General features: G+C 49.1%; 1 protein-coding gene across 1 annotated transcript in view; it reads right to left on the reverse strand.

The window, feature by feature from the left end:
* CACNA1H (calcium voltage-gated channel subunit alpha1 H) overlaps positions 1-15,783 on the reverse strand; it is a 251,909-nt gene that overhangs the window by 184,395 nt on the left and 51,731 nt on the right. The window contains 1 exon segment of the mRNA XM_060260465.1: positions 13,324-13,639. Coding sequence (XP_060116448.1) covers positions 13,324-13,639 — 316 coding nt within the window.

The raw sequence follows: 15,783 nt of genomic DNA on the forward strand, positions 1-15,783 counted from the left end.
TTGAAGAGCACAGGACACCGCAGAAGGCGAAATCGTTGGGCAAAATGAAGAGGGGTTCATCTGTAATCATAGTGTGAGGGGTGGGACAAGAGACAGGCAGTGCCCTGTTCTGAAAACATGCCGTATTCCAAAGTCTCCTTGGGTCTAAGAAGACATCTCCGTTGATGACTTAATCAAGTCATCTCTGAGATCCTGGCAAGGTGGGAAATCCTCTGTAGAGCCCCTCTCCCCCGTTGAGCTCCAGGCAGTCCTAGCAAATGAGGCGCATGACAAGAATGCCCAAGATGGGGAAGACAATGTGTTTACCTTCTCGCAGAGTTGGGAGGAAGATAAAAAAGAGTGAGGGAGAGAAAGAGTTTGAAATACTGAATGGTATTAAAGGAGCTGTCGACGGGAACAGGAGTCTCTTGGCGTTATCTCGATCACGCACCTCCACGGGAGAGAATTTTTTCCTGTGCCGAGACTCCCTGCCCATCATACATAACATCTGTGAGGGTTGAAATGATAAAATGCATGAAATGACACTGGGAAGAGACAAAGGGGGGCAGTGGCTGGCTGTAGGCTTCTTTGCACAGTACGTTTTGGAAGGGGTATATCTATATTTTCAAGTAGATCAATGTGGGGAGAAGAAGAAGAACAATTGCAGATTTATACCCCGCCCTTCTTTCTGGATCAGAGACTCAGAGCGGTTTACAATCTCCTATATCTTCTCTCCCCACAACAGACACCCTGTGAGGTGGGTGAGGCTGAGAGGGCTCTTATAGCAGTTGCCTTTTCAAGGACAACCTCTGCCAGAGCTATGGCTGACCCAAGGCCATTCCAGCAGGTGCAAGTGGAGGAGTGGGGAATCAAACCCGGTTCTCCCAGATAAGAGAGCTCTGGCTGACCCAAGGCCATTCCAGCAGCTGCAAGTGGAGGAGTGGGGAATCAAACCCGGTTCTCCCAGATAAGAGAGCTCTGGCTGACCCAAGGCCATTCCAGCAGGTGCAAGTGGAGGAGTGGGGAATCAAACCCGGTTCTCCCAGATAAGAGAGCTCTGGCTGACCCAAGACCATTCCAGCAGCTGCAAGTGGAGGAGTGGGGAATCAAACCCGGTTCTCCCAGATAAGAGAGCTGTGGCTGACCCAAGGCCATGCTAGCAGGTGCAAGTGGAGGAGTGGGGAATCAAACCCGGTTCTCCCAGATAAGAGTCCGCACACTTAATCACTACACCAAACTGGCTCTCTTATTGAGATGGGGACTTATTGCAGGGGGAGCTGCAATTATTGTCATAGTGCGATGACATTACTTCTGGAATGACCCAGAAGCACCAGATCGATGCTCTAGCACTCACATAAAAGACATCTCCTTTGATGAGTTAATCGAGTCATATTCAAGACGCTGGAGAGTCACCCGGGTGTGATACTGTCACTTCTGGGTCATGCTGGAACTTGCATCATCCCGATGGCTACGATCATTGCCCCCCGTTTGGCTGATGTGTCCCTGTGGCCACCTCTGCTTTCTGATTTGCATGGATCTAGGTTTTGGTGTTTATGTTGGTCTGAGGAGCTTTTATTGGATGTTTCTTTATGACAGACTGTTGGCAATCTTGGGGGTCTTGCGAAAGAACAGAAGAAGAAACTTTCTGGATCAGACCAGTGGTCCATCTAGTCCAGCATCCCATCTCACACGGTAGCCATCCAGTTCCTCTGGACAGCCAAGAACAGTGCATAGAGGACAAGGCCTTCATAAGAACATCAGAAGAGCCCTGCTGGATCAGACCAGTGAGGGTCCATCTAGCTCAGCATCCTGTCTCACACAGTGGCCAAAACAGCTACCATGGAAGTCTAACAACAGGGGATAGAGGCTGAGACCTCTAATAAGTGCATCAGAAGAGCCCTGTTGGATCAGACCTGTGGTCCATCTAGTTCAACATCCAGTCTCACACAGCAGCAAACCATCTTGGAGGTCTTGGAACAGAACATTAGAAAAACCGGCTGGGTCAGACCAGTGAGAGTCCATCTAGTCCAGCATCCTGTCTCACATAGTGGCCAATCAGTATCCCCAGAGGGCCAACAACAGGGCATAGAAACCGATGCCTTCCACTGAGAAGAACATAGGAAGAGTCCTGCTGGATCAGACCAGTGAGGGTCCATCTAATCCTGTCTCACACAGTGGCCAACCAGTTCCTCTGGAGGGCCAACAACAGGGCAGAGAGGCTGAGGCCTTCCCCTGAGAAGAACATTTGAAGAACCCTGAAAGGGTCAGACAAGAAAGGGTCCATCTAGTCCAGCCTCCTGTCTCACACAGTGGCCAACCAGTTCCTCTAGAGGGCCAACAACAGGGCAGAGATGCCAAGGCCTTCCTCTGAGAAGAACATCAGAAGAGTCCTGCAGGATCAGACCAGTGAGGGTCCATCTAATCCTGCCTCACACAGTGACCAACCAGTTCCTCTAGAGCAGGGGTGGCCAATGGTAGCTCTCCAGATGTCTTTTGCCTACAACTCCCATCAGCCCCAGCCATTGGCCATGCTGGCTGGGGCTGATGGAAATTGTAGGCAAAAAAAATCTGGCGAGCTACCGTTGGCCATCCCTGCTCTAGAGGGCCAAGAACAGGGCAGGGAGGCCAAGGCCTTCCTCTGAGTAGAACATCAGAAGAGTCCTACTGGATCAGCTTCCTGCCTCACACAGTGACCAACCAGTTCCTCTGAAGGGCCAACAACAGGGCAGGGAGGCCGAGGCCTTCCCCTGATATTGCCTCCTGGCTCTGGGATTCAGAGGCTGATGGCTTCTGGATATTCCCCTCAGCCATCATGGGTGGTAGCCACTGATAGACATTTCCATGATAAGAAAAAAAAAGGGGGGGGGGGATGGCTCCTCCATCAGTCTGTCTAACCACCAAGAGTCTATGTATTAGATTCTTTAGGAACAAGCTGAATATTTGCTTTTATTAAGAAAACACAATTGTATTGGCTGTAACTAGATACAGGCAATGTGATATTCATCGCAACAAACAGTCTCTAAGCAGCTTGAGAACTAATGAATTTACAGCAGCGTTTATTCCGCAGCGGGGAGTTCATTTGTCTTTAAAGTGCCACAAACCTCTCATCATTTTGCATGCAGCCAGGGCTCGCTTAGTAGAAAAAGAGGTGCCTGAGCTCATTAGCACAACTCATTTGCATACGCCCTGACATCACCGGAAGGTGCACTAAATGATATCAGCTCAGCATCTACCTTCAAATGCTTCTTGAATTATAACGGTCATAATAAAACCTGACTCCCATCATACTTGTTAAATGACTTTCTCCTATGTGGCCACAGTGGCATGTGGAAGATTTCCATCCATCTGCTTTATAGGTTTTGGTTGTTTTCCCATTTTTTTGTGGGGGGGAAGATATTAGGAAGTTTGTCAAATCTTAAGAGTTCAGCAAAAGTCTCACAGGGGGTTTGAACAATGGAGCCCAGAAGCAAGTATTTGGGGGGTGGGGGTAAGAAAGAAAGGGCACAATACAATTTAGAGCAGGGGTGTCAAACATGCATCCCGGGGGCCAAATCAGGTTCTTGGAGGGCTCCTATCAGGCCCCCGAGCAACTGGCTGTCATCTGCTTCCTTCTCCCTCTCTCTTGCTTCCTTCTGCATCACAGCTTGCTTTGCCAGGCTTGCTCAATCACATAGGAGCTACAGAGCAAAGCCTCTATTTTCTGCAAAGCTCTCTTAATTGCACAGCAGAGCTACTGAGCCAAGCCTCTCTTCCTTCTATTGGCTGAGGCTCCCCTCTCCTGGTCCCCTGGGGAAGGAAGGAAATAGCCAGAGCTTCCTTTGCCCAGTTCCACGGATCCCATGGGAGAAACACAAAGGAAGCACTTTTAAGACCAATGAGTGCTAATGGTTTAAGGTTTTTTTTTTTTTTTAATCTTTAATTGTGTTTGTCCTTTATAAAGTTTATATATCCGGGCCCTGTGGGATCCGCTTCAATTCCGCAGGGCCTGTAAAACAGAGCTCTTTCGCCAGGCATTCAGCTGAGGCAGTGGGCATTACTTGTTATCGGCCTCCCCCCCTCATTCCAACCCAGCGCTACAAGATCTGCTGGACCGGACAACAGGTCACATCTGTGAGACAGAATCTGCCATCTTAGTCTGAGTGCACGTGTGGGCAAAGAGCAAATCAGGAGCAGTGACCTCCGCGTGACGAACTACACTTTTGACTGTACCGAGAAAGAGCTCCTGTCTTGTTTTCATGGCGACAACTGATGTACACCCGAGTGAACAGGAGGTCTTGCGTACACTCTTGCTCTGGATGGGAAAGGAATCTGCTACTTAGCCTTTCTCCCCGTTCAAAGCCTGCTGTTCCCTTTCCCCAGGGAAACCAGAGATGATGACGAAGAAGAAGATCTTGGATTTATACCCCACCCATCACGATGTATCTCAGAGCAGCCTACAATCTCCTTTACCTTCCTCCCCCATAGGGTTGCCAATCCCCAGGTGGGGGGCAGGGGATCCCCCGGTTTGGAGGCCCTCCCCCCGTTTCAGGGTCATCAGAAAGCGGGGGGAGGGGAGGGAAATGTCTGCTGGGAACTCTATTATTCCCTAGGGAGATTTATTCCCGTAGAAAATAATGAAGAATTGATCTGCTCTGGGGGGGCTGTTTTTTGAGGTAGAGGCACCAAATTTTCAGTATAGCATCTAGTGCCTCTCCCCAAAATACCCCCCAAGTTTCAAAAAGATTGGACCAGGGGGTCCAATTCTATGAGCCCCCAAAGAAGGTGCCTCTATCCTTCATTATTTCCTATGGAAGGAAGGCATTGAAAAGGTGTGCCGTCCCTTTAAATGTGATGGCCAGAACTCCCTTTGGAGTTCAATTATGCTTGTCACAGCCTTGATCTTGGCTCCACCCCTAATGTCTCCTGGCTCCACCCCCAAAGTCTCCTGGCTCCACCCCCAAAGTCCCAAGATATTTCTTAAATTGGACTTGGCAACCCTACTCCCCCACAATCATTCTGAAAGGTTGTGGGCAGCCATTTTGGGAGTAGCTCCACCCTCTGAGCTACCATTTTGTGGCTGGCTCCACCCACTAAGCCACTGTTCTGCGATGGGCAGCCCCAAGGCTCTTGGGAAAAAAAATTGCCCTCAGAAACTGCCCTCTGGTGTTCTATACACGACAGAATGAACAGCATAGAACCAACTCTGTCATCTGCCTCGGATCCCAGCTGGAAAGATGGGCTATAAGCAAAATAAGTGAATGAATAAAACAAACACTTTCTGTGTAATGTGCAAGTTCACTACTCAGAGGGCACCTTTGATGCAGAATAAGTTTCAAAAAGATGACCGGCTTCCTATGCTCTGGACTGAACTCTGTGGTGTGGTGGTTAAGTGTGTAACAGGGGTGGCCAAACTGTGGCTCAGAAGCCACATGTGGCTCTTTCACACATATCGGGTGGCTCTCAAAACCCCCACCACCCCCGTTGGGCAGCTTGGAGAAGGCATTTGTCTCTTGAACATATGAACATATGAAGCTGCCTTCTACTGAATCTGACCCTCGGTCCATCAAAATCAGTCTTGTCTACTCAGACTGGCAGCGGCTCTCCAGGGTCTCAAGCTGAGGTTTTTCACGCTTACTTGCCTAGACCCTTTTTAGTTGGAGATGCCGGGGATTGAACCTGGGACCTTCTGCTTACCAAGCAGATGCTCTACCACTGAGCCACCATCCCTCCCCTTAGACATATGAACATATGAAGCTGCCTTCTAGTGAATCAGACCCTCGGTCCATCAAAGTCAGTCTTGTCTACTCAGACTGGCAGCGGCTCTCCAGAGTCTCAAGCTGAGGTTTTTCACGCCTACTTGTCTGGACCTTTTTTAGTTGGAGATGCCAGGGATTGAACCTGGGACCTTCTGCTTACCAAGCAGATGCTCTACCACTGAGCCACCATCCCTCCCCTTAGACATATGAACATATGAAGCTGCCTTCTAGTGAATCAGACCCTCGGTCCATCAGTCAGTATTGTCTACTCAGACTGGCAGCAGCTCTCCAGGGTCTCAAGCTGAGGTTTTTCATGCCTACTTGCCTGGACTTTTTTTAGTTGGAGATGCCGGGGATTGAACCTGGGACCTTCTGCTTACCCAGCAGATGCTCTACTACTGAGCCACCATCCCTCCCCATGAACATATGAAGCTGCCTTCTACTGAATCAAGACCCCCCTGGGTCCATCAAAGTCAGTCTTGTCTACTCAGACTGGCAGCAGCTCTCCAGGGTCTCAAGCTGAGATTTTTCACACCTCTTTGCCTGGACCCTTTTTAGTTGATGCCAGGGATTGAACCTGGGACCTTCTGCTTACCCAGCAGATGCTCTACCACTGAGCCACCGTCCCTCCCCTAAATCCATTCTTTAAATCACTTCTCCATTTGCCTCTTTAAATCACGCTTGGAGAATGCATTTAAAGTTTCTTTCTTTGCACCTCTCCCTCCATTTATCTTCCTTCCTTCTTGTGGCTCTCAAGCATCTGACATTTGTGTCTTGTGGCTTTCAAACATCCGACGTTTATTCTATGTGGCTCATACATGAAGCAAGTTTGGCCACCCACCGGGTTGGACCAAAACTTGTGTCCTGGAAACTCACAGAGTGACCTTGGGCCAGTCGAACCGTCTCCGCCTAGCCTACCACACAGGGTCGTTGTGAGGATAAAATGGAGAAGAAGAGAAGTCACGTTAGGTTCCCCAGCAGGGAGAAAGGTGGGGTGAAAAAAAAGAAGTAAATAAACTGGTGCGGCGCTGAAGCTTTTTTGAGAAATGTCTGCCACGACGATACCATTTCTAGCGGGCCCTGGGAGTCAGGAATATGCTTACTGTTATTTCTGTTTTCTTCCGCTTGCCCCGTAATATAGATCAAATTAGAAACTGGCTTAGAGGGGCAATTTATCGCACACGGATGACAACGCTCGTAATCACCACTTCGGCCGCTTCTTCAGAAAGGCAGACAGCAACTGAGGAATCGTCCACCTCGCCGTTCATTAGGGCCCCCCGCCCATCTCCTCTCTTTCATTTGGTAACAAGCTAATCACGGCCCATAATTTGCCATGGATGTGCTGCCCTAATAGATAACATGGCAGAGCCGGGCTATTACCCAGTCAATGGAGAGTATCGGGACATGTGGAAGTCGGGGGACTGTGAGCCCGATTTGGGAAGGCTCTCCAAGTGGAAGGAGGCAGAGCTGTGGAGTTCCCACCTGGGGGATTCGGTCCTCCAGGCATCCCCAGCCCCCCCCCCCACCAGATGTGAGGCACAGATGGTAGCCCATCTGCTTGGCATGTGGAATGGCCCAGATTCAGTCTCACCTAGGGTTCCAATTCAAGAAATATCTGGGGACATTGGGGGTGGAGCCAGGAGACTTGGGGGGGGGGTGGAGCCAGGAGACATTGGGGGCAGAGCCAGGAACAAGGGTGCGACAAGCATAATTGAACTCCAAGGGAGTTCTGGCCATCACATTTAAAGGGACGGCACACCTTTTTAATGTCTTCCTTCCATAGGAAATAATGAAGGATGGGGGCACCATCTTTGGGGGCTCATAGAATTGGACCCCTTGGTCCAATCTTTTTGAAACTTGGGGAGTACTTTGGGGAAAGGCACTAGATACTATACTAGATACTATACGGAAAATTTGGTGCCTCTACCTCAAAAACCAGCTCCCCCAGAGCCCCCGAAACCTCCAGATCAATTTCCCATTATACCCTATGAGAATCGATCTCAACATAGGGAATAACGAAGTGCTCAGCAGACGTTTCCCTCCCCCCCCACCATTTCTGGCGACTCTGAAGCGAGGGATTGGCCTCTCTATTCACGAGTTGCAGCCAACTTCTTCCAAGTAACACAGACACCCCATCCCAAGAGGAAACCTTTCCAATCGGAGACTGGAGCCTCCAGAGGGGGAAAAAATCACATGGTGGCTTTGGGGGCGGGGCTTCCCCCCCACCGGCCAGCTGACTGGGGGTGGGAAGGAGACTGGGAAAGCGGAAGAACCCCCGCTGGGACCTGGGGATTGGCAAGCCTAGTCTCACCAGCATCCTCCAGTTAAGGGCTGCCCTTCAGAGAAAATACAACACTAGATGGGAGTCATTTTGTAGAAAAATAAGTTGCGCAGCACATTAGCATAACTCATTAGCATATACCCCTCCCCAGCTAAAATCCCCAGCTAAAAGCAACCTGATGCAAGAAAGGGAAGCCCCGGGTGAGCGAGGCCTGCTTGGGCTAGCTAGAGATCCAGCCCAACCAAGCAGGCCTCACTTGCCTGGGGCTGTCCCCTCTCCCAGTCAAAAGACCAGCAAGCCACCCCCCGCCCAAAATCACATAAGGAGTGGAGAAAGGGTGGTGTGGGCTTCTCCAGGGGTTAATGAGGGCTGCTGGGGGCGTGGCAAATCATATATCCAGTCAATCATGCCTCCAGTAGCCAATCAGAAGCTGTGCTAGGCAAGAGTCCCACTTGGCCCTACCCACTTTCTGAAAACACTAGATGGGCAGCAGGAAAGGTGTCTGGGGATTCCACAATGCCCACAGGCTTCACGTCGGGGACTCTTGGTCTATTTGGTGTCGGGCAGTTTTATACTAAGAGAGGAGCCATACTTCAGTGGTAGTACTCTTCCTTTATAGAAGAACCAGCTGGCTCCTGCCGAAGTCTCTCATGCGGAAAGTTTGGAAAAGATCTTGACCTCTCTCCTTGGAGAAAGAACAACTACGACCGAGCTTAAGGCGCTTTCACACACCCCAATTAAATGCACTTTCAATCCAGTTTGCAACAGGATTTTCCAGTGTGAAATGGCAAAATCCACTTGCAAACGGTCGCCGGAGTGGATTGAAACTGCATTATTTAGCATGTGTGGAAAAGAAGAAGAATTGTAGATTTATACTTCGCCTATCTCTCTGAATCAGAGACTCAGAGCGGCTGACAATCTCCTTTATCTTCTTCCCCCACAAAGACACCATGTGAGGTGGGTGGGGCTGAGAGAGCTCTCCCAGCAGCTGCCCTTTCAAGAACAACCTCTGCCAGAGCTATGGTTGACCCAATTCCTGCAGCTGCAAGTGGAGGAGTCGGGAAGCAAACCTGCTTCTCCGAGATAAGAGTCTGCACACTTCTCCAAGCTAAAGAGCTAAAGAGCCCCAAGTGTTTAACCTTTCTTCATAGGGAAAGTGTTCCAAGCCTTTAATTATTCTAGTTGCCCTTTTCTGTGCTTTTTCCAATGTAGAAATACTGGAAGAAGAAGATTGCAAATTTATACCCTGCCCTTCTCTCTGAATCAAAGACTCAGAGTGGCTTGCAATCTCCTATGTCTTCTTCTCCCACAACAGACACCCTGGGAGGTGGGTGGGGCTGAGGGAGCTCTCCCAGAAGTTGCCTTTCAAGGACTACCTCTGAGAGAGCTCTGGCTGACCCAAGGCTATTCCAGCAGGTGCAAATGGAGGAGTGGAGAATCAAACCCGGTTCTCCCAGATAAGAGAGCTATGGCTGACCCAAGGCCATTCCAGCAGGTGCAAGTGGAGGCGTGGGGAATCAAACCCGGTTCTCCCAGATAAGAGAGCTGTGGCTGACCCAAGGCAATTCCAGCAGCTGCAAGTGGAGTAGTGGGGAATCCAACCCAGTTCTCCCAGATAAGAGAGCTCTGGCTGACCCAAGGCCATTCCAGCAGATGCAAGTGGAGGAGTGGGGAATCAAACCCGGTTCTCCCAGATAAGAGAGCTATGGCTGACCCAAGGCCATTCCAGCAGCTACAAGTGGATTATTAATTCCCCATTGCCCCTGCCTCCATTTTCATTCCCCATTGTCGCTGGCTCCATTTTCACACGAAACCTCCCTCGTCTGGGGGAGGGAGGGAACAGGCAGCTTTGTAGAAATTGTCCTGGAAGACCTAACTCCAGATTTTGTGACGTTTGTTTTCAATTGCACACCTTTAAAAAAAAAAGATGATGATGATGATGATATTGGATTTATACCCCACTCTTCACTCTGAAACTGATTTCAAATGATTTCCAGGTGTAGAGCCCTTTTGTTCCCGGGGCTTCTCCCCATTTTCGCACAAGTTGCCCCGGAGCTGGAGGAGTGGGTCAGCCAGAGCTCTCTTATCTGGGAGAACCGGGTTTGATTCCCCACTCCTCCACTTGCAGCTGCTGGAATGGCCTTGGGTCAGTCATAGCTTTTCATAGGAGTTGTCCTTAAAGGGGCAGTTTCCAGGAGAGCCCTCTCAGTCCCACCTACCTCACAGGGTGTCTGTTGTGGGAGGGGGGAAGGTAAAGAAGATTGTGACCACTCTGAGACTTTGAGATTTAGAGTATAGGGTGAGATATAAATCCAATTTCTTCTTCTTCTTCTTCTTCTTCTTCTTCTTCTTCTTCTTCTTCTTCTTCTTCTTCTTCTTCTTCTTCTTCTTCTTTTTCTTCTTCTTCTTCTTCGAATCGTGAGCCCAATCCACGGAAACCAGACAAGATGAGCTTGTTATCTGTTATTCCCCCTTTTCAGGCTTTCTCATTTCTTGCGCATCCGACTCTCTGGATCTGCTCATGCCTTCACGATCCGCACAACTCCCCGAGGACTCTGTATCACTGCTGTCCTACAGAGAGAAAGCCGGGACCCAGCTACGCCTCCGCAACACTCACACCCGTGCCCTTTGGCTCCGCCGCGCTGCCTCCCGTCATCCGCTCAGCGTGCCTGCCATCTCCGTCCCGGCCTCTCTCTATCAAACTGCAATTACGTTTCACTGCTGACATTTGTCTCAATCACAACCGCCTCCTGACTTCGCCTTGACTGAACTGAGGTGTGCAGCCGTGCGTTATTAGCTGGCCTTACAACACCTCAGGAGTCCGCTAGCGAGACTGACAACAACTCGGGAGCTCCCCGAAGCAGGAGAAAAGCACCTGCCCACCCGCAGGGCCACCTCTTGCTAACCCTGCTTCCTAAAACACAAGGAGAAGGTTATCCCCTCTCTTGCAAAGAAAAATGTCTGGCTAGTTCCCCAGTGCAGCCGGCTTGCATCGAGGTTGTTGAGCGTTGCTGCAAAAAAGGGGGATTTTTAATCAGAGGCAGAACCACAAGGGTATGGTTTCGGGTTGCCGCTGAATACGATAACGACACATCTATAGAATCATATAGTTGGAAGGGACCCCCCCCAGGGTCATCTTGTCCAACCTCCTGCACAATGCAGGAAACTCACAAATAAAGGTAAAGGTGTAAAAGTTATGACATGGCGTGAAATGGACACGTTAACAAGAACCTTAAGAGACTACGATTTAGAAGTATTTAAGATGGAGTGGAAAAAGTTCAGGAGATACGTAGAAAAAGAGTGGAAAATAAAAGGACATTGGACAATTTTTGATAATGATTAAGTATAAGAGGGAGGAGGATATTAATTTTGGTTCTTATTAATTAAGGGTACCTTTAATATCAAAAGTATATAACACCAGCGGGGGTCAAGTAATGGGGGGAGGGGTCGGTAGAAAGTAATATAGGGGATAGATTAAAAAAAAAGGTAATTATTAATGATGTAAAAAATTGAAATTTATTACCATATGTTACTAATAAAATTGTTTGAAACACAAATAAAGGTAAAGGTAAAGGTAGTCCCCTGTGCAAGCACCAGTTGTTTCCGACTCTGGGGTGACATTGCTTTCACAACATTTTCCCGGCAGACTTTTTACAGGGTGGTTTGCCATTGCCTTCCCCAATCCTCTACACTTTCCCCCCAGCAAGCTGGGGACTCATTTTACCGACCTCGGAAGGATGGAAGGACCTCCCCTGAAATTCACAGGATCCGCATTGCTGTCAGATGGCCATCCAGCCTTTGTTTAAAAACCTCCAAGGAAGGAGAGCCCACCACCTCCCAAGGAGGAAGCCTGTTCCACTGAGGAACCGCTCTAATGGTCAGGAAGTTCGTCCTAATGTTGAGCCGGAAACTCTTTTGATTGAATTTCAACCTGTTGGTTCTGGTCCTACCTTTTGGGGCCACAGAAAGCAATTCTGCACCATCCTCTAGATGACAGCTCTTCAAGTCCTTGAAGATGATGATCCTATCACCTCTCAGCTGCCTCCTCTCCAGGCTAAACATCCCCAGCTCCTTCAACCTTTCTTCATAGGACTTGATCTCCAGACCTCTCACCATCTTTGTCGCCCTCCTCTGGATCTGTCTAGATCCTTCTTAAAATGTGGTGCTCAAAACTGAGCACAATATGTAGGTGTGGAACTGTGGAATACCAGGACACAGAGAAGTGGTGCTCGGAGTCCTGCAGAGGGTAGTTAATCCTGTTTGCTCCCATTTTTAGTGGTTGCAGTCTGCACTCTTAATGGGGTCTCTCAGAGCCCGTGTTTGCAAATCCTAACTACCTCTGCCAAAGACCCCAATTTAGGTGCCTTATTTGACCTTTAAGGTTACTCTATAACTTCGAATATGCACTAGCTAGCTTGCGTTTAGAACTCCGTGGAGCAGAATGGTAAAGCTGCAGTCGGAGCCTTCTGCTCATGCCCTGAGTTCGATTCCAGCAGAACCTGGTTCAGGTAGCTGGCTCCAGGTTGACGCAGCCTTCCAGCCTTCTGAGGTCAGTAAAATGAGTACCCAGCTTGCTGGGGGGAAAGTGTAGAGGACTGGGGAAGGCAATGGCAAACCACCCCATAAAAAGTCTGCTGTGAAAACGTTGTGAAAGTAACGTCACCCCAGAGTCGAAAACGACTGGTGCTTGCACAGGGGACTACCTCTTTTTTTATCTTTAGCTTGGGTTTATTTATTATATTTGATTATATTTGGCAGCAAAGGGGGGGGGGGGGGACAGTTGGTCCATGTACAGGAGCCGTGTTGCCTCCAGAACATGGAATAGGTGCTTTTAGAGAGGGAACGAGATTGAATTATACCACTGTATTTAGTACGTATTATCTATTAGCTGTATGCATTATCTTGCTTTTACTCCACTAATTTCTACTTATATGACCGCTTTCTATACTGTATAATACACTGCGTCTGATACTTTACATTGATTTCAGATTTCTGAAATCCTGGCAAGAAGAAGATGATATTGGATTCGTATCCTGCCCTCCAATCCAAATCTCTGTTTAATTATACAGAATGACTTTGTAAATGGAGGGAGTTTGCTGTTTTTTTTAGTTACTGCGCCTCCGTGGTCCCGATATTTCCTGGCGGAGGAAAACAGGAGGAAGGACAGCAAATGATCTTACAAAACAATTGGGCAGCACAAAGCTTTCTTTGCCTCATTCACTAGCGGTAAATACCCTTGAGGGCCAGTTTATCCAACAGACGCTGAAGTCGCAGCTCAAACACACTTGGACGTCCACACAAGAATGGGGAATAATAAAATACTCTTACCTGAAAAATAGCTATCCAAGCATAGCCAATATTATCAAAATTAATAGCTCCATTGTGCGGGTTGAAATCCCCCGCCCTGCAGATATTGTAATACTGGTTCCAGTTTATGCAGGAGTTCCGGTGGCTGAAATCCAGCGTATGCGTATTGGGGTTATACGAGTCCATGCTCAAAGTACATTCCATCTTATACTCCTTCCGGTTGGGGATGTTGGAACATTTCTGCATGCCGTTGTCCCGGTGGGATGAACAGATGAATGGGTTGTCATCCCCTTCCTCCGTCCGGTAATATGGCTGCAGGAAAGTCAAGTTGTATGTCCTGGAAGACAAAAAAATCCAGGAAGGCATCAATGTCTCAGCCTAAGAACATAAGAGAAGCCCTGTTGGATCAGGCCAGTGGCCCATCCAGTCCAACACTGTGTCAGACAGTGGCCAAAAAACCCAGGTGCCATCAGGAGGTCCATCAGTGGGGCCAGGACACTAGAAGCCCTCCCACTGTTGCCCCCCAAGCACCAAGACTACAGAGCATCACCGCCCCAGACATAAGAACATAAGAGAAGCCATGTTGAATCAGGCCAGTGGCCCATCCAGTCCAACATTCTGTGTCACACAGTGGCCAAAAAACCCCAGATGCCATCAGGAGGTCCATCAGTGGGGCCAGGACACTAGAAGCCCTCCAACTGTTGCTCCCCCAAGCACCAAGAATACAGAGCATCACTGTCCCAGACATAAGAACATAAGAGAAGCCATGTTGGATCAGGCCAATGGCCCATCCAGTCCAACACTCTGTGTCACACAGTGGCCAAAAGACACAGGTGCCATCAGGAGGTCCATCAGTGGGGCCAGGACACTAGAAGCCCCCCCACTGTTGCCCCCCCCCCCAAGCACCAAGACTACAGAGCATCACTGCCCCAGACATAAGAACATAAGAGAAGCCATGTTGAATCAGGCCAGTGGCCCATCCAGTCCAACATTCTGCGTCACACAGTGGCCAAAAAACCCCAGATTCCATCAGGAGGTCCATCAGTGGGGCCAGGACACTAGAAGCCCTCTCACTGTGTCCCCCCCTCCAAGCACCAAGAAGACAGAGCATCACTGCCCTAGACAGAAGAACATAAGAGAAGTCATGTTGGATCAGGCCATTGGCCCATCCAGTCCAAAACTCTGTCACACAGTGGCCAAAAAACCCAGGTACCATCAGGAGGTCCATCACTGGGGTCAGGACACTAGAAGCCCTCCCACTATTGCCCGCCCGCCCCCCCCCAGCACCAAGCACTAAGAATACAGATATTGATATTTTAAGCTAACTCACAGTATTGTTGTGAGGTAAAGGGGAGAACGTAGGGTGAAAAGTCAGGTGTAAATGAAGTAAATAAAAGAAATAAATAGAAACACTTAGGAGATTAACACCCATGGACAGGATCTAGGAAGAAGATGACCTCCAGGGTCATCGAGTCCAACCCCCTGTACAATGCAGGGAATACACGAATACTCTCCCCTCACACACAACCCCAATGACCCCAGCTCCATGCCCAAAATATGGCAACCCCCCCAACCCCCCCCCCCCCAAAGCTTCCAAACTGGCCTGGAGAAAAACTGCTTTCTGACCCCAGAATGGTGATTAGCATTTTCCTGGGTATGCCAGAAAAGGCTGCAAGAACTAAGCACTAATGTAACAGATAGAGGAAGAGAAACGCTATCTTGGGGTTACCCATCGTTAACTCCCTCTCTCTCTCTCTCTCTCGGCTTGACTTCGCGAATGAAGATTTAAGAAAGGTGCAGTAGTCCACGTCTGCTGCAGGCTCGCTGGTGGCTGACAAGACCAATGCGGGACAGGCAGGTCCGGCCACAGTGGCTGCAGGGAAAAGTCTGATTTGGGGTTGGTGCTGTAGCAGTACGATTCTTCCTCAATCTCCTTTTATCCTCAAGACCAGCTATGCGTGCGTTCTCAAAGGAAGAGACAGCCTGGTGGATGGTGTGCCTCCATGCTTTGCGATCTGAGGCTAGGTCAGACCACTGGTGATGGTTAAATCGTGAACTCCAATAACAATAAAAATATAACACCTGCCAGAACCCAGTAGGGATAGAAGTGGGGTATTAAGGAAATGAGTACGTATATAACCACCTGCAGGTACCTCTACAAACGACACATTGACAGAATTGTAGAGCCTATCCTACAAATGAGAAACAGCACTCAGTAATATTCTTGCAGAGTCGAATGCAGTCAGAAGGGATTTCCATTCCTTCCAAAGGTTTCCAGACAGTCTCCACTTATTCCTAAATGAATTTTCAGACAGGGCCCATTTCCATTTCAGAGCAATTGGGGCTTTTACAGAAAATCCCTCGGCCGGCACATCTATTAATGCAAAGAGACGGGGCCAGTGGCCATTTCAAAGCCTTCTGGGTTGCTGATGGGACAGGAGTCGAGCGGTTAGCAGGCGCTTGTATGCTTATCTCAAATCT

This window comes from Heteronotia binoei, chromosome 20 (assembly GCF_032191835.1).
Source record: "Heteronotia binoei isolate CCM8104 ecotype False Entrance Well chromosome 20, APGP_CSIRO_Hbin_v1, whole genome shotgun sequence".
Classification (NCBI taxonomy): Eukaryota; Metazoa; Chordata; class Lepidosauria; order Squamata; family Gekkonidae; genus Heteronotia; species Heteronotia binoei.